We start from the raw sequence: 19,814 nt of genomic DNA on the forward strand, positions 1-19,814 counted from the left end.
GTAGAATCACCCCTTTCCTATTTCTACTTAGTTCTGTTGAAGGGTCATGAGGACTCGAAACGTCAACTTTGCTCTTCTCCGCCGATGCTGCCAGACCTGCTGAGTTTTTCCAGATATTTCTGTTTTTGCCCCTGATCACTCTACACTGACTGTGTATTCTCCACTTATTGTATTCTTCTACCGCACTGCAAACACACCGATCAAAAGAACCAAATTTCTCCCTGATGTCAAAGTACAAACACAAACCGTGTTGAAGTAACTATTGAGTGATATGAACAATTCAATACCCTCTTACATCAGGCTATGCACTGCTCGCTAACACATGCTGAGCTCCCACTTTAGAACCAGTAAGTCTCCTGACAAAAGTGACAAATGTATGTTCAGTATCTTTCCAAATCCAGGTACCAAATTGAAAAATTCGCAAACAATATCTTAAGGTTTGATGTTGCAATAAATACCAGCAGCTGTAGGCTCAGAAAATCTAGTTGCAAAGTAACTTAAAATTAAACGCAAATAGCAAAATTCAAGAAATACACTTTCAAAACACACAAGGTGATAAAGTGTCCCTGGAGTCCTCCTTGTAGCGATGATACTGCCATAATTCATCTGGATTGCTTGGAATGCTATCCCCACTTTTGTTTTCCCTCTTTCCAAAGTTCTCATTCAGTCTTGAGAGGGAGATGGTCCAACACTCTGGCCTTTGCCACTTAGAAAGATATATATACATGTCTGAGGGCTTCTAATTCAGATCATACATGATCTAAGTGATTGGAAGAACAGGCTGGAGGAGCTGAATGGCCTACTCCTGTTCCTATGCTTGGGAATTATTTTCCTCATTTTGCCTCCTTTTACAAGCTGTCAATTTGTTCAGTATGACACTCTGGAGACAAGGTGCACTTGCTCTGTGCTTCACACTATATACAGGTCCAGGGCTGAGCCAGTGTAACAGATACAGCCAAGGGCAGCTGCACACAGTACACGACCCAGCTCCTGCCCTCATCATATCTCAGACTACAAAAAGGCTCTGCAAGTGTGTAATGTGATCATTAAATAATTCAAGTTAGCTAATTTGGAGGTGTGCCCATTTAATCATAAGCCAACCGTTTAATCTATTCTTCCATTCATGAATCGGCAAACAAATTAAGAATTAGATTTTACTTCACTTGGAAATACATAATTTAATTAAGATTTTTATCCAAATATTTTTATTTGTGAATATTTAAGGTCCCTCTGAATGTATTTATGCAGTTAATAATTTAGCTTGCATGAAAACAAATTTAAAAAAGCAAGGAGCTGGGATTTCAATTTAATGGAATGCTTTCAATTTCACCTTGCGATGTCAATCACGGTGCAGAGCAGGACTTGGAGCTGTACCTGCTCCTGTGCAAGAACTGTTAAAGTCTGCTTGCTAATGTTCCACATCACCAAGCCAGCAGATGTTTGTAAATGTTTCCTCAAACACAGATGGATTGCTACGAGGAGCAGCCTCCTAGGTCAGGTAATGTAGACAAAAAAAATGCAGGATTATTCAAGAGGCCGTGAATGGATCGTGAGTTTCCCCAGACGGATGAGTTTAACGGGCCTCTTGGCCTTTCTCATCTGCACAGATCACTGCGTGTTGAAGATTACAGTGCCCCCAATTACTTCCACCCGCCTGCCCTGTTTCGCAATGGGACACTGGTCAGCCATGTTACTCTATGGCTCCTTGGTGTAGGGTAATTTTAATGTTAATGCGTATTGGATTTTTAACCATTGTGGACAGATTTCTTTTGCTATTAAAGAGCTCATTAAGTTCCCTGATAACCCAGTGGAGAAATGCACTTGTGTAATGCACCATAAAAACTGGATGATTCCAAGTCTGTGCAGTTACCGGGGAAACAATCAGGGTGTCCCAAGTGGTCTCATGCTGTTGGGGGGTGGCTGGGGCGGGGGGGGGGGAATGGAATTTGAACCCCAAAAATGGGTGGGATTGAGAAGGGTGGAAGATGAAAATTCTATATCCACCCCTGGTTTGAATGGATCTTAACTGAGGCTGGGTTGGGGGTTTGGAGGGTGTTGGGGGAGCAGCAAGCTTGCTAATTTTATTGGTCATCCAGAATTAAACCTGGCCGCTCTGGATTCTCGGGCCATGGGAAGCTCGGCAGCTAAAGTGAGGTGAGGATTGCTGAGTGGCAAAGACAACTGCCTTTCCATAACTGCTTGTGGGCCTAGTGTAGCATGAGTGTTTCCGCCCTGCTCTGAGACTGCGACACCTCTCAGGGTCTCCTCCCTCCATCCTCCCCAACAATCGGACCACCCCCCGTGCTCCCACTAATCCAACTCCAGGCTCCATATCTGCTCTTGCCCTGAGACCTCTTCCAAAGTATTCGCTGCCTGACAGGGAGCCAACCCCATCAAATTGACTTTGCTTCTGGGTGGGGAACCTCTGTGAAGTTAGAACTCTGTTCCCCACCCCCTCAGAAAATAGACTCCAGTCAAACAGAAGCTTGGGTACATGGTCAAATTGCCTGCTAGTGCTCACTATCTAGACTCAAGTAACGATAGCCACAAGACCAGGAGCCTGATTTTAACTCTGTGAGTGATAGGTTGAGAGTGGGTTAAAACCTCACCCACTCAAAACCTATCGACTCACACAGAATACTCCAGTGCTGTACTGAACGTGGTGCCATCTTTCTGATGAAAACCTTCGACTGAAGCCTCTCCGATAGATAGATGGATGGATGGATGCAAAAAATCCTTTGGCACAATTTCAAAGACAGGGCCAATATTTATCCCTCAATCAGCATCAGAAAAACAAATTATCTGGTCACTATCACATTGCTGTTTGTGGGAGCTTGCTGTGCGCTAACTGGCTGCTGAGTTTCTACATCACCACAGTGACTACACTTCAAAACATTTCATTTAGGAGATCCTGAAAGTGCCAATTATTCCTCTTTCAGCTTCTCCCATTGAGCTCGGGATGCCACAATGATAGTTGTTCACCCTTCTCCATCTCATCCTGTCAGCAATCATTCCTCTTCCAATCCCGCTGCATTTCAGTCTCTCATCACCGCATCCTTCCATCTGGTCTTAGGTCTTCCTCTTCTCCTCTTTCCTAAGAGTCCCATTTCCATCACTCGCATCACCACATTTTTTCTCTCTCTCTCTCTCCCCCCAACAGATGACCAGACAATTTCAATCTCTTCTCAGCTACTTTTTTTAACGTTCCCATAATCTTCACTGACGCCCCCCTGTTGTACTGGTTCCTGATCTTGTCCTTTCTCATTACTCCACACATCCATCTCAGCATCCACATCTCATCAGTATCCAGTCTTTGTTCCTCTCTTCTTGGCATTACCCAGGTTTCTGCGCTAGGTAGCAAGAAAGGGCTAGAAAAGTGGAAGCCAAATGAAAGAATAAAGACTTGTAATGTACATTTTCCCAAACCATCTGGCAAAACATTTTTTTTAAAAAACAAAATCTTCCCAGTCACCAGGCGAACATCCTCTCATCAACAGACGCAGCACACGCAGGGTGGTGGATTATGGATAAAAATAGGTTTGTGGACAAGCTTAATCCTGGAACAGCCATAGGAAACCTTCAGAGAGTGCGCTGCACAGATCAAAAAATAATCAGAGGGGAACTTCTGCTGTTTGCTCACCTCTGTAGTGAGGGAGAAACAACTGCTGCTATTCATTTTGCCTTGGGGTAAGGAAGAGTCCAGCTTAAGGAAGCATCTTTCAGTACTGCACTCACAAGGGAATCCAGCCTAATTGCCTATATTTCTAACAGTTGTTAACCCTCTCTCTCTCTGGGGAGCAGACCAATGACAAGACAGACAACAGCTTTCATCATGGGGGTAGCAAGCTAGGGAAACAGGCAGAGAAACAAAGGAAAATAACTTCGGTTTATTATGAAGCCTCATCAATTCTCTCAAAAGCCTCACAAAACATCACGCAGGAGAGCTTGAATTGGAAAGTCCATCCTTTCAGGTTAATTCAATGCCTGTTTATACCAGAGTGCAGTTGGATCAAAATGATCAAAGAGAATTTTAGCTGTTTTGATCTTATGCTTGGTAATTTCGAATTGCATAGCTACCAATGTAGATCAGGCGAACATGCTGAATGAGGTTTCTCAGGACATTGCTATCAATCCCAATGAAAGACAAAAGGGCTTATTCTCTTTAGTATCGTGTCGGGCGCAATAACGTTAGGGTTTTACATAATAAGCTACTTCGATATTTGCACATTTGTCTAAATCAGTGGATTTATTCTCTCTTTGCTCTTGTGGCTAGTAAAATTATACCTGAAACGGAAGAAAATCATCAGCAAATTTATGATATTACCCAAGGAAGTGGATTTATGGAGATTAATACCCAGGTTAAAATAACATTATTTATTAATACCCGTGGCCGAGAATGGTAAATCCTGATCCAATTTTTCCAACATGGACAGAAAATTACTTGGAAGTGCGGTGGCTTATTTGGACAAACACAACAGCTATTCTGTCTATACGAAGAGCAATGAGGTGAATGCCGAACTCAGTCTGCTTGCTGAGGGATTTATATTACTATATAAGAAACACACACAAGAGAAAAAGACAGGGACAGAGAGAAGCAGGTCCATGACCTGACTTAATCAAACCCATTCCTCCCTGTCCGCTGATTAGCTGTTCTTCTTTTGGGAATGCTACAGAATCATTTAACACCCAGATGTTCAGTTTAACATTTAATCGGAAGATGGTGTCTCTGAGGATGTGACATTCCGCATTCTGCGCTGGAATGCAAGCCTACGCCAAGCGCCCAACTCCTGGTTACAACAACCCAATCCACCAGGAATGAATGGAGCAGGGATCGGTCAGATTCCCATTTCACTCCCCGCCGGATTTTATACTCCATGGAAGTCGAGTCCAGTTAAAACCAGGGCTACAGTCTTCTAACTTGGCAAAATTGCCACAGTAACCCGAGACAGGATAACATTCAGAAAAGAACAGACCGTACAAGAGCAGATAACCAAAGGTCCCAACAGAAAACTGAAGGCCCCGATGGGAGAGGAAATCAAAAAGAATCAGCTCTGAGTTGTTGAGTCCAAACTGCTCGAGATTTTTTAGGTACACAATCATACCCTACTCAGTTCATAATTAATTACTTTCTATCATTCTCTGTAAGGTATTTATATTTTCCCAATTTAACACTGACCGTTGACTAAACCATATGAAGTATTAGAAACAGTGCTGAACATTTACATGTGTAAAACATCACCAAGACATTGGGGAGTGTATCAGCCAAATCTGAGGAGGGCAGAATCCTGGTAATAAATCTTATTGACTTTGGTGCTCTCATGCCCTTTGCAGCTCTCTCTTGGAATAAAATTCTTAAGTTACATGAAGACTGTGAGTGAGCTATTGTCAACACATTAAGTGGGGCACAAATCAAATTCTTTCCCTACTTATTATGGGGAGGCAGTGGCATAGTGGTATTGTCACTGGACTAGCATTCCAGAGACCCAGGTTAATGCGCTGGGGACCCGGGTTCGAATCCCATCATGGCAGGTGGTGAAATTTGAATTAATTAAAAGTCTAAATGAGGACCACGAAACCATTGCCGATTGGCGTAAAAACCCATCAGGTTCACTAATCTGCTCTCCTTACCTGTGGGTGACTCCACACCCACAGCGATTTGGCCGATTCTTAAATGCCCTCTGAACGAGGGCAATTAAGGATGGGCAATAAATGCTGGCCTCGCCCCACACACAAATTCAACGAATAAAAATAAATCCATTTATATCATATAATTAATATTGAACTGGGATGATATTTCCTTATTGATTAACAATGTGCGGCATGGGGTAATCACTCTATATCTGTCTTTTTTAACACCATTCTCCTGACACATGAATCATGTCACCTTGGTGAAACAAAGTCAATGGAAATCAATCCATCAGCAATTCTTTTGCGGAAATGCACCATGGGTTAATGAGTGCTGGCACGTAAGGACCATTCTTGCTAACTGCCTGGATACCTGCTGTAATGTTCAGAAACAAGGGGCATTAGCCAGTTTAGAATACACTGATCTTCATCACAGGGAACTAGGGTTTTTGGAACACGGAAGGAGAAATAATAAAAGGCAAAGTTCAACGAGGAGCAGAGCCACTCAGGCTAAACCTCCCCAGTTCGGGATTTTAAAAAATAAATCTGGCTGGGCTCCTATTCACTATCCGGCAACCCTTGCTGAACATTTTTCATGTTGCTGGCACAAAGGGAAGGTGCAGCTGTGATTCTCTCATGGTTAAATAGCTCACTGTCGCCAACAACCCACGGGCAGACACATACCCGGACACACACACACATACGGACACACGCACACACACACACACAAACACACGGACACACACACATACAGACACATACAGACATGGACACACACATATATGGACACACACATGCGGACGGACACACACATACGACACACACACATACGGACACACACACACACATACAGACACACACACAAAGGACAGCCAGTTGAGTGAGATGCTGAAGGGTGCATGGTGACCATGGGGCCATTCCCCAGGAGAGTGGAGAGCAGGAAGAAAATAAAACAGGAAAATGAGCACAACAAACAGACAGAAGCTAGTGTCGTGTGTGTGTGTGTGTGTGTGTGTGTTTTATATGTACATATTGTATCTATAAAACATTTTGGATACATTATGGCTATACATGATAAAGTTATTTGAATATATATATTGTGGTGTTGTATGTAAATGTTTTTACTGTTGAAGACCTCATTCTGGTTGGTTTAGCTGGATCTGAACATTTGTTTTGTGGGATTTCTGAACTTGTTGCTCAATTAGTTCTCCCAGTTTCTGTTATAAAGTTTGGTTTGAAAAAGGTCTTACATTTACATAGCGCCTTTCACAACCGCCGGACATCCCAAAGTGCTTTACAACCAATGAAGTAATTTTTTTTTTTTAATAAGTGGAGTCACTGCTGTAAAGAGGGAAACATGCCCGTCAATTTGTCCACAGCGAACACCCCACCCACCAACAGCAATGTGGCAACGATCAGGTAATCTGTCCTTGTCACGTTGTTGAGGAATAAATGTTGGTCAGGTCACCCGGGAGAACTTCCCTGCTCTTCCTCAAAATAGTGCCATGGGATCTTCTATGTCTGCCTGTGAGGGCAGATAGGGCCTCGGTTTAATGTCTCATCCACAAGACGGCACCTCAGTCAGTACAGCACTCCCTCAAGTACTGCACTGGAGCACCCAGCCTTGATATTTGTGCTCAAGTCTTTGGAGCAGAGTTTGAATCCGCAACCTTCTGACTTGGAAGTGAAAGTGTTACCCATCGAGTTACAGCTGACACTGTTTGGATTGGAAATGATCCATGGTGACAGGATTAACAAATGCAAGAAAATAAACTAAATCGGAGCCAATAACATGGTTCAAAAGGCAGGAGCTTGTGCAATATTTAACCTCAATGCATTAACACTCTTGTCGTGGATTGGGGCTGTTATCCTCACTCAGCCTGTTTTCTCACTCTGGCTATTGACCACCGGGGGTAAGCCAATTATGACTGGATAGAGCACCTCATCACTACACAGAGACTCTTAATTGGGAGGAAAGGTTGATGGGGATGGGGGGGATGCAGGGAAGGGTCAATATGATAACGAAAGGCTGCAGGCGCCGACCCAGAGTCCAGGAAGAGGAGGCTGAAATCCTCACTATTTCTGTTTGCCACTCCATTCAGAGCTTCCACTTAAACTTTATGCGCCAGCCTCCCAAAAAAATAGAAGCTTTTTTTTTTATTCCTTTTCACGTCCCACAGCAGTTTTAGCATAATTTATAATCTGAGGCAAGGAAGTGGGACTAATTGGATAGCTCGTTCAAAATGCTGGTGTGGCAGCAATATGCTGAATGTCTCCCGCGCTGTAGGACTGAATTGAGCCCAGTACTTATTTTGTGGTTGAATTCTAACAACAATAGATGCCCAGCTACAAACACAGTAAGCTAATAATAGCAGACTCAGCCTATCTCAAACCAAGTGTTATTTAAAAAAAAAGTATATATATATATATATATATATGTGTGAGAAAAAAAAATATATATACATATATATATGAGAACTCAGTTAGAGGATTAAGTACGTCCAAAGCAGGGTCTGATCTGGAAACAAGTCCTCCAGTTGTTTTAACTTCTGTAATTAAAAAGCAAAGTTGGCAGAGAACCAACTTTTCGAAACTTCACAAACAAGCTGATTCTGTTTGCAAAGAAACTCAGGAGGCACAATTAATGTTCCCCAGATGTGTTTTACCAGATCAGAAGGGATGGGTGGGGGAGGAGAAACACATCAGCATTCACCCAAGACATTTTGTGCCCACACTTTTGCACCCGCCAAAACAACTCTCAGGCAGCAAGTTTCTGACATCAAATGCTGTTTTAGGCAAAAGACAGGAATCACCATGAAACTGCTACGACCAACAAACAGTGCCAGCTATTCTCAGTGTGCTAACAGAGTCATCATACGGCACTTGTTAGTCAAACTCAGCCGTTACTACAAATGGAGAAGTGGGATGTGGCATCCTATCACATCGCTACACATAATCCCACACACAAAACCAAACAACTGCTACTTCTTTGTCTCCTTGGATTTTTGGTTGTCTGTTTAACACTAGCTCTTTTTTCAATGGGTACAAAAGTAGATCGGTGGTTCAAAGCTGCCTTGTGTTTTTAAGAAATAAGGGCAAAGTCGGACTTTGCAAAGTTAGGAGCTGTTATGCCAAACAATGTGCAGTGAAGATGTGACACCAGCATCTCTTCAAAATCAAGCTGGGCCCACACCAGGGTTGTGGTCTCTTAATGTCCGTTGCCACCATATATGTCGAGGGTCTCGATGTAGACCTCAAGGGATCTGTCTCTATGCTAAGGAAGATATTGAGACTGACAAGGGTTCTGGTCGAACACAATTACATGAAGTTTATTACTATCAACAACTATATAAAGCTCCGCACAGGCCTTCAACTAGCCTGGGTCCTAACAGTTACGTAGGCTGATTACTTGACTATGTGCCTGACTCATCAGGTATATGTAAAGTCTTAATGATACAGAGTCACAGACTGTAGTGAACATCTGCAGTAGAGATCACAGGCAATATTGAACGTCTAACATGGAGGCTGTACCATTTATCCTCCAGCCTTACACACGGTGACGTTGTGGTGATGTCACTGTGTAGCTTCTTAAAGGTACATGTCATTGTCTGCATTGAGCTGCGTACAATATCACAATATCCCCCTTTTCCTGTTCAATAAAAAACAACTTTGAGAGAACATACATAACAGTGAATATCAGGCATAATAAGATTGAGTTACGGTATAGAATCTTTAGGCATGAAGATAGCATTTCGGTGGGCGTACCATATCTTTTCTCATGTAGTTTGCAGGGTGTTGTTTTGTGTCCTGTAATTGTGCATTCACAGCTAGGTGTTTCTTGGTTGTTCATTGCGAGATCATCTAGTCTTACAGTGTTGACACTTGTCTGGTCCTCTGCTACTAAAATAACACTCTATGCCTGAGTCATCATCAGTCTGATCTGTGGTTAAGCATGCGCGATGTGGTTGTGCCGATGGTTCCTTCTGAGGATCTGTCTGTTTGGCATCTCAACCTCATATGGTCATGTCTATGTGCACTCTCGCAGTACCTTCCCTCGTACCCCCATCTTTGTGTGGTGATCAGGTATGCGCACACTTTGACCACATTTAACTGTTAACGGTTTTGCTTTCTGGTCATACTGCTGGGACATCCTCTCTCTTTGTTCTAATAGAATATCACGAGCTTCAGTCTGGATTGGGAGTAAATGGGACAGGACAATGCCCCCCCAAACATCAAATTGGTGGGTGAGGGCAGACCGTCTCCCTGTGGTGTGGCACAAAGATTGAGCACGGCGATTCAGCAATCTTGCTTGGTTGCCTTACACTTTGACCGTCTTGACGGTCTGTTCTGTTAACCCGTTGGACTGAGGCTCGGGCGGGGAAGATGTGATGTGTTTCACACCCCATCTTGTGCGCATGTCCTGGAAGGGTTCTCCTGTATATTGAGGACCATTGTCTGAGACGATAGTTTCAGGCACAACAAACATGCTGAAAATCACAGTGTGTGTGTCAACAACCATAAAGCTGGTCACGTCCTTGATCTGGCGAATGAAAGGGAATTTGATAAAATAGTCTGTTACCAAGATATAATCATCGCCGTCCAGATGGAATAAACCAGTGGTTATTTCTGACCATGGGACAGAGAGGATTTCATGAGGTAACAATGGTTCTCTGCCCTCTTCTGGTTACTGCATCTAGCAGGTATGGCATGTCTGTATCAATTCGTTAATGTCCTTGTTAATGTCCGGCCAATAATCCAATTCTCTGGCAAGACATTTTGTTTGTTCTGCGCCCATGTGTCCGACTTGTAGGTGACTTATCATGATTTGATGCATTGTTTGAGGTTATGAGGCCTTGCTTGCCTTTGAATATAATGCTTCTGGAGATGCCCAGTTCATCTCTGTAGTGCCAAAATATTCAGATACTGTCGTGAACCTCCTTGATGTGATCAGGCCAACCTGTGATAATAACTTGCTTTAGCTGTTGAAGCTGTGGGTCTTCTTGGCTGGCCTGTTGTATCTTTTCAGCTTGACCTTGCCCCGAAATGGACCAAGTCGGCGTGGAGATTGTCTTCCACCTCGTATTTGATATTGTGGAGGTCTAGAGGCACATCTTTTTCATTGGTTGGGTGGGTAACCGACTCAGCATGTCAGGGGTTGCCCGTGTATCTCTTATGGAGTCAATGCCTCCTTTGGTGCTTCCCTGCATGGTGGTAGTGGCCTCAGCCAGGGTCGTGGATAGTAATCACGTGCATGTCACTGCCAGCTGGCAGACCAATGATTGCCGGGCCACTGGTTTCCACAACATAAAAAATCTCTGGTGTCCACCTGGACCTTCCATATTGGCATTGTATTGTGGTGGTGCCAGTGCACAGGATGTCAGATCCATTGAAGGCGGTAAGCCTGTCAAATGTTGTATCATTGTCCCTGTGTATGTAATGTTGAGAACGTGCAATGGCAAGATGTTGGCACTTGCAGCGGTATCGATTTGTGCACATATGGTATACTGTCCATAGTGCTGTGGATATTTAACGTTTACAGTGGAAAATGCTTCAAATCGTCTGATTCTGTCCACATGGCGAGTGAAGTTGACAATATGTATAGTTCGGCCTGGATCTACAGACTGTGGGGTACAGGGCGTGTCTATCATTTTGTTGACATGTTTACGTTTTGCGGGCCAAGCCCTGGACCCATCATCGGTGTTAGATTTCTGTGGAGTCCTTGGCTTTGAGTTTTGTACTTTGGGCTTGCCTGGTTTGTTGTGTTTCTGACACAGTTGTTCCCAATGCCCTCCCGGTGAAGCAAAGTTTGCAGATGTTGAAAGATGCTGGACATTGCCTGGTTGGGTGTGTAAGACCACACCACGTGCAGGTTTCGGATGTCCGTGATGTTTTGGTTACCACGGAATGATAGTTTTGTGACTGAGAACATGAAGGTACTGTTCGCCAGCCACTAATGCCTCAAATTTTCTACCTTCGTCCAGTAGTGCTTTGACTTTGTCTAGTAGCGCTTTCCTGAAAGACTTGATAGGCATTGAAGTGATGACAAGCTCCATCAATCTCTCCACAAGGTCAGTGGCATCTAAGTCATATTTTGCCCCTTTGCACCGGCACCTATTTATAAATCGATTGATCTTTTCACTTGGCTGTTGTCGGTACGACATGAATTGTGAATTCTAAAGTTAACTTGGACCTTTAGTTGATTTTCGATGAGCTTTAAGACTTTATCAGGGTCTTTTTGGTCTTCATCAGATAGACATAATTACAGGCATTGGCCCCTCCTTACCAAGAGCAATTAGTTATTTGGTGGCCTTTTTCTCTTGTTCCTGCACTTGCTGGTCCACAAAGTGTCAGCACATCTTCTGTCCAAAGAGCTGAAATTCTGCAAGAAGTTCTCCTGTGTGCCAGTCCATAGTCAAGTCTCTATTCGCCATGGTGATGTTCTTGGTCATTGCCTGCACTGGGTGCTACACAAATGTAGTTGCTGAGTGCTGTGTCTCTTTTGGATGAGAATTTGCACTTGCTGCCTGTCTGTTGTCCCCGTGCTGCCGGAGAACAGATACTGAAGTTCCATATCCCTGTGGGCTCATAACTGTGTGCTAAGGGAAAAAAGCTTGCTTCTCCTTTTGCTGTATATTTTAAAAGTAGCACTTTAGATGCTTCATTTCTGCTAGCCTAGCTTGAAATAAAGAGAAAGAATTTTAAACTGCAGATCTTTAGATTGCAGAGATTGCACCTCGCTTGTTGTTTCTGTCGCAGCATTGAAACTGTGCCGTTCTATTCTGCTGGGTCGCTACCGCGTCTCGATTGTCAGGACAGGAAAGCAGCTTTTGGTGCTGAAACTGAAAAACAAAATGGCAGAACCGACCAACAGTCGCGCTGAGCTCTGTTGAGAACCCGTGGAACTTGCCTCTCTCGGCCTGGGGTACGTTTTTTTGTTTGAACAAACTCGCCCTCTAGCTTTCACTGTTAGGCTGAATAGTTAACAAATAACTTGACATTCAGGTAAAATGTAGCCTGCTGCCCAAATCACTGAGCTTTGGAGTGAGGTCTTCGCTCGCTTCGGAGCTCGGATGTTTGTTGGGCTTAGTCTCTGTGCCTAATGTCGGATGCCAAGTCCTTGTGGTTGAACAACTGGACCTTTTCTGCCTTTAAACCGAAGCACCTGGGCTGAGATTCCCTGTAGATGACTTCCCTTAAAGTGCTGCACTTACAGACTGTCTTTCCCTCAAAGAGTCTGGATTGGAGCTGGACAAGTGGAATTGTTACTGTTGCCGCTGAAGTAGTCTTCTGCCTTGTGTTCTGGTGTCTTCAGGAATTACCTTCGCTGCTGCGAGATCTTTAGAAGCAACCACCACTGCCAACCATGTCGTGTTCTCTTACCGTCTGCTGGCACCATATATGTTGAGGGTCTCGATGTAGACCTCAAGGGATCTGTCTCTATGCTAAGGAAGATATTGAGACTGACAAGGGTTCTGGTCGAACACAGTTACATGAAGTTTACTACTATCAACAACTATATACAGCTCTGCACAGGCCTTCAACTAGCCTGGGTCCTAACAGTTACATAGGCTGATTACTTGACTATATGCCTGACTCATCAGGTAAACATAAAGTCCTACTGATACAGAGTCACAGACTGTAGTGAACATCTGCAGTAGAGTAGACAGGCAATAATGAACATCTAACATGGCGGCTGTACCGTTTATCCTCCAGCCTTACACATGGTGATGTCGCGGTGATGTCACTATGCTGCTTCTTAAAGGTACATGTCATTGTCTGCATTGGCATGAATACAATATCACAACAACCAGTACTGTTACTATAAGACCAGCACAATGAAAGCAAAGAAATCAAGCATTAGAATCAGTAAAAGTGACCAAGAAGCTATCAGATTGTTAAAGAAGAAAAATGCAACTGGTTCACTGGTGTCCTGGAGAGAGGGAAACCTGCTATCATTACTCCATCTAGGTCTGTGCATTCTAGGCAGAGGGGGCTCAGCTGCTGGCTGGAGAAAAGGTGGGAACCCCTCATCGCCTCTTTCCAGGAAGGCCTGCCACGTCTTGCTGCGCGACAGCGTTTGACAGGCCAAAGGCAGGCCTTGCCCAGGATCAAGGGCCCAGGGGCAGAAGGGCTGCCCACCAAGAGCTGTCGGTTGATCAGAGACTGGCAGCTCTACTGAATGGCAGCGCCACTGGGGAGGTGCCTGCTCCCGATACAACATGCACCCGAGGCCTGGGATCGTTGCAGGATCCCAGGATGCTGGTGAGTAGTGGCAGGAGGAGGTCTTGGGGGTGGGGGAGTGAGGGGGATCAGCTAAAAGGGCAAGAGGGTGGCTCCCAGCAGCACCTCCCCCACCCCCACTCCCCCCACCTCCCCCACTTCTCAATGCTGTGTCCAATTAGGAAACTGAGTGCCTTTGAACGAAGGACACCGCACCCCCCAAGCCACAAGCCAGGTGAGTCCCCCATCTGCCACTTGGTTAATACCAGCAGCAGCAGGATGAGCCCTTTAGTGGGCGATTAAGGGTCCACTTAAGGGCCTCAATTGGTGATGGGGCAGGAAGGCCATCCATGGGCCTTCTTGCCACAGACTAAATTGGGGTGGAGACAGAAAGGTGGTGGGATCCCCACCTGCAACCCTCCCACCTGATTAGTTGCTCCCCCCCCACCACCGTCAAACTCGCCACAGAGGGGGGGGAACCAGATTCCATCCATTGTTCCCCCTGTCGATCAACCACATCCTTCACTGTAGATGATCTAACATTCAAAGAAGGGGCAACAGTTATTGGGTCACAACTAATGTTTCACTGATGTAAATATTCCTCCATTAGAACAGGCACTATGCTTCAAAATTGACTGAAAAGAGCTGTGGGAGGTCCCGAAGGCCATGAAAGGCATCATATAAATGCAAGTTTGTTCTTTCTTTCTAAACACATGGAATTCTTCTGGATGTTTGCATTCTTGTTCTCCATAATTATACAGTGGACTTGGTGCACTCCCAAGAGATCAGCCTCAGTGTGAAAGTGAGAGGGAGACACAGAGCTCACATTCTCTTAACAGGAACTCCCAACCCGCTGTATTTATAGGGAAGCCAGATAGGTACATGATAGAGGAATGAATAGAATGGTATGTTGTTGGGGGTTAGATGAAGATCAGGCAGAGCATTAATACTCACATAGACGTGCTGGGCTGAATAGGCTGCTCTGCATGTGCAATTCAATGTAATTTAATACTTAAACAAAAGCATCTTTAATTTCCTCAACCACTTGGGGTGAATATTTCATCTCCACAACCCAAGTATTAACATTCCTCCTTTTTTAGAGCGTTGACAGGTTTGAAGTCTGCGCAGAGTGAGGGACTATGTAGTTTTCCCCCAAAGCTGGAGGGTATCATAAAGTTATCAAAAATGGAGATTCTACCATCACGGCCCAAGATCGATGTTTTACTTAAGTGGTTTTAAAACCGCCAAATTTCGTAATAGACAGGAACTCTTAACTGATTTGGAGGATTTCTTTGTAAAGGTTCCCAGTGGAGTTTTACCTGTGGTTCTATTTGGACTGGGACACTGCAAGTGTCAATCACAATGCAAGATGCTGCTGCAAGTTGTGTTTTGTGCTCAGCACTTTGCTTCAGCGCAGGGGTTATCAACATTTCCTACACCAGACACCCCTGCAAAGAGTGACCTGTTCCCAGAACCTGCAACAAGCGTTGGCACCATTCCCAGGGATCCCACTGCAAACACTGGCCCTCTCCAGAGACGCCCCCCACTCCGACACCAGCTCTGAGAGGGACCCCCCACCCCACCACAAGCACTGGCCCTCCCCACAGGGTCTCCCACCCGTGCAAACATTTTCCTGGCGTATCCCAACTCTTGGAGGGGTCTCTGGGGAATAGGCCAACATCTACAGCAGATGCTGGGGTTGGGTCAGTATTTGCAGGGATTTCTCGTGAGGAGAACTTCGAAAGCCCCCAGAGCAGAAAACGCCTTCAGCTGTGAAGGGCCTGAGCTCTGGAATGACCTCCCCAAAGCCTCTCGCCACCCCCACCCACCACCCCCGCAAAGCCCCTGCCCTCTCTACCTCTCACCTAGAGGTGGCTGCAGCATTCCCGCATTCTTTTCGCAATTTCCAATTGGTTGAATTTCAGCCGAGTCCACCAGTCGCCAGAAATCGTTTTTGTTGTCACTGCCATCGAGACGCAGTCGGAGTCGGGCGCCCGTTATTCCGACGACGGTGGCGATGCAGGTCGAGGTGACATTCCGGGGGTCCTGGGCTTCCAGCTTCATTCCGATCTTGAACTCGTTTACAGGTGGGGTAAATGACTGGGGTGGGGGGAAGGAGAGGGTAGGGGGCGGGGAGGTGGGGAAAGAATAGGGGAGAAATGAAAATGGTTTTTATGTAAGCATTGAAAGTTCCATCCCAGAATATCACCACATTAAATCAATTATTCTGTTTCTCTTCCTAAAAAAAAAAATAAATAAATAAATAATTAAAGGAACTGCGAGTCATGATGAAAATCAGCAAGTTCAGCCTTTGCCCCCGGCTGGGTGACCTGTGCTTATTTTGTTTCTCTCAGCTGCTTTTGCTGTTTGAGCAGGGACGGGGGCAGTTAGACACCTTCTCCTTAACGTAGATGATGGGCACCGGACCAAAGGCCATGGGGTAAGGTTTGCGCTAGGTCACCCCAAGAGTCGGCCAAACAAGCGCAAAAGATTGAATTAATCAGCAGGGCACATTTCTGCTAATCGGGTCTGTTTGCAGGTTTTGGAGGAGGCTCCAGAGATTAAGCTTTTGTTGCTGTAGGGTTAACAATAGGTGCCTTTTAAAGCTTTTAAATATTAAACCATATTTAAATGACTAAGAAATTGATGACTGTACCCTATTAAATAGTTCTGCTGAGTTTTGAAAGTTTTGTTGGCAATTTAAAAATTGGGTTTCTCACAGGCGGTAGAGTAGACGCTGTTATTAAACATGCTTACTAATTTGTGATAAACCCATTTCCAAACACATCAGGTTACCACTTAAGTGTACCAAGGAATATTTCTTAAAGCCAGAAAAAAATCATTGGGGCCTAGAACACTGCCCAATTGCACTGGCTCATGGAAGAGTTTATGCAAATGTTATGCAAATACGTTTGAACAAAAGTTTGAGCAAGAAAATTCAATTCGGCAAAGGAGTGCAAATTGCATCCAAAAAGGAAACGCTGCCCTCATAGATTTAAAATTCACAATCCTCATACAAGACTAGAAGTCGGAAAAAATTATTTGCCTCTTCCCCCCGCACTCCCAATAAAGATTTGTGGGACAGGTTCCCAATTGAAACTGTGCCCATTAACTCTTTCAATATCTGAATGGAGACGGCGGGGGGCGGGGGGAGTTACAGAGTGGATGGGCTCGGAGGAAGGTGGTTCCTGCAGCTTATTTGATCTCATTCTGGTAGAATACCAATCCTGCTGTTTTCCTACTTCCAGTATCTACCTGCTAAATAAGTGGATGCACTACCTCAGTCTCAACTCATCTTCCCAGGAACCCATTCCAGCCGTTAATTCACAGTTGTGTTAGGACATGCCTTGTCCTAAACTGGCTCTTTACAACTTATGACCCTGTACTGTGCCCTGCTGCAACAATCAAACACTTTGTCGGACACAAACCCTCCTATGCCATCCAAGTGGGGAGGAGATGGCAAAAGTGCCATTGCCAGTGCAGCCGCTAGAGGTGAATACTGCAGATGGATGATCAGTTTGGAGTTATGCTCAATAACTTTTGGCTAATAGGATATAATGCTGTAGAATCTTTCTTCAGGAAATTAAATTGGTGGGTTAGAGTACACAATTAAATAAATTTAACCTGGGGAGGTGGTGGCAGGTGGTATTGTCACTGGACTAGCATTTCAGAGACCCAGGGTAATGCTCTGGGGACCCACGTTCGAATCTCACCACGGCAGATGATGAAACTTTGATTCCCTTAAAAACATCTGGAATTCAAAGTCTTTGATGATGACCATGAAACCATTGCCAATTGTCGTAAAAACCCATCTGGTTCACTGATGTCCTTTAGGGAGGGAAATCTGCTGTCCTTACCTGGTCTGATCTACACGTGACTCCAGGCCCACAGCAATGTGGTTGACTCTTAAATGCCCTCTGAACAAAGGCAATTAGGGCTGGGCAACAAATGCTGTCCTAGACAGCGACGCCCATATCCCATGAACGAATATAAAAAGAACCTAACTTAAAGAAAGGAACAGGTTTAATGGTTTAAACCCTCTTTTCTCGCTTCATGTATTACATGCATATGGTTGCTTCCCAAAATTGGCAGTGCTGCCATTGTGATCCCTGTGAAGAGTCAGCATTCCAACACCTAAACCAACGTGGCCGTAATTGTATTCTACAGTTACTTCAATATTCCGGTTTTGGCTGCTTGTTTCATGAACTTGGCTAAATAGTTTAAAATGTTTTAGTGTGGGGGGAAACTACGGTCATGAGAAATTCAAAAACAGAATTACCTGGAAAAACTCAGCAGGTCTGGCAGCATCGGTGGAGAAGAAATCAGTTAACGTTTCGAGTCTTCATGACCCTTCGGCAGAACTGAGTAAAGTCAGTTTTATACTCAGTATAAAAGCAGTAGCTTTTAGCTTTTTGTTTTTGTCATGAGCAATTGTTTCTTGTTCTTATTCATTCCCGGTTTTGGCACCCAGTAACATGAATAATCTCTCAATGTGATGGTGAAGGGTGGTCATCGAACAAGGTAACATCAATCGTCTTCATTCAACACTCAGCCACTTTATTTAAACAGTGGAATCAGGCAACTTTTACCTCATTTCGTCACATGTTTCAACCACTTAAACAATTCCTGGTGCATTTGTCCCGAGGTGCAAAGTTTGGAGAGAAATTGAGCAACAAGTCAAATTCTGGCCCTCACGGGTTTTTGCACAACTTATTTCAAAAGTGCTCAAAACTGAGCACAGGTCCATTCAAATACATAAAGTGGCTCAAACCATCATTTGGCCAGTTTTGTGCTGGCGGGAGGAAGTTTCCGCTGACCAGCAAATGCAAAACTGACAACACAACTGCGGGGTTGGGAATTGGTTAGACTTCAAAAAACAGCTGCTCCCCCCGCCAGCCCAAGGAATCGCTCTCACTCTCCCCAGTGTGAAGCCAGGTTTGAGAAGTGCTCCAGCACTCTGTCGGACTGCATCGTTTCGAATAATTGGAGAAAGTAGGCTTTCCTTAACAATACCAGAGTTTAGAAAGTTAAGGACAATTTGTGTAAACTGGCTTGTGTTCCCCCTGGTTTAGAGGCAAGTGGGGGGGGGGGGGGGGTGGGGTGGGGTGCGGTGTGGTGGGATAATCCAATCAAGGTGCTTAAAATTTTAAAAGGATTTGAGCGGGTAAAAGTAGTGAAATTATTTTTGCCCGATGGAGGAATCAAGAACAAAGGGGCCATTCGGGAACGATTCAGAAATCGGGACTTACTTTCCCCACACACAAAGCGCAGTAAAAATAGTAAATTATTTTTCTTCAAAAAGACTGGATGCTGGGGGTGGGGGGTGGGGGGGGGTCATTGGGAGCTTTCAAGACTTTGATCAATAGGATTTTGGTGAGGAAAACAAGCGATACGAGGCAAAGGCAGCTAAATGGGATTGAAGTGGAGATCAGCTACAAGCTGACTGAATCAACAGGCTCAAGGGGCTGAATGGCTGAATGCTGTTCCCAATACTCTTATGGACAATTCTGTTCACAGTACGGATTACAGAAGTATTTTTAAAAATGCCGTCTGGGAGCAGTGTCGTCTCATTGCACATGAACAAAGCTCTTTCCCAGGAACTGAGTGCATTTCACATCGAGGTAATATAGCAGGCGGTCTTGCGAGCTGAGAGCTGCACTCTGCCACCATTTGCCCATGACCGGCGGTGCAGTATAGCCACCGTCTGAGATGACACTAGGTCTGGCTCAGTTTTCTTTCTTCCCTGCCCACCTGCAATAAAAAAATATGCCATGCCAGTAAACATACCACAGAGTGTAGTCCAGTCACTGCATCTGATCCAATGGAGCTTACTGTTCAGATGCAGTGTCAACTGTTGCACACATTTTTCATGGCAACATGATATCATGTTGCTGGGATGGAGCTTAGTCCAGGGGGTGCCCCCATCAAGCCCATCCTATTAAGGGACCATAGGGAAACACCTCTACATA

The 19,814-nt window shown here is 44.7% G+C and overlaps 1 protein-coding gene across 3 annotated transcripts in view; it reads right to left on the minus strand.

Moving 5' to 3' along the window:
* LOC144696120 (polycomb protein SCMH1-like) overlaps positions 1 to 19,814 on the minus strand; it is a 180,843-nt gene that overhangs the window by 81,253 nt on the left and 79,776 nt on the right. For all 3 annotated transcript variants that reach the window (XM_078567422.1, XM_078567421.1, XM_078567424.1), the window contains one exon: positions 15,711 to 15,945. In XM_078567422.1, coding sequence (XP_078423548.1) covers positions 15,711 to 15,945 — 235 coding nt within the window. The remainder of the gene's footprint in view (positions 1 to 15,710; positions 15,946 to 19,814) is intronic.

Source organism: Cetorhinus maximus, chromosome 21, assembly GCF_964194155.1.
Source record: "Cetorhinus maximus chromosome 21, sCetMax3.hap1.1, whole genome shotgun sequence".
NCBI lineage: Eukaryota > Metazoa > Chordata > Chondrichthyes > Lamniformes > Cetorhinidae > Cetorhinus > Cetorhinus maximus.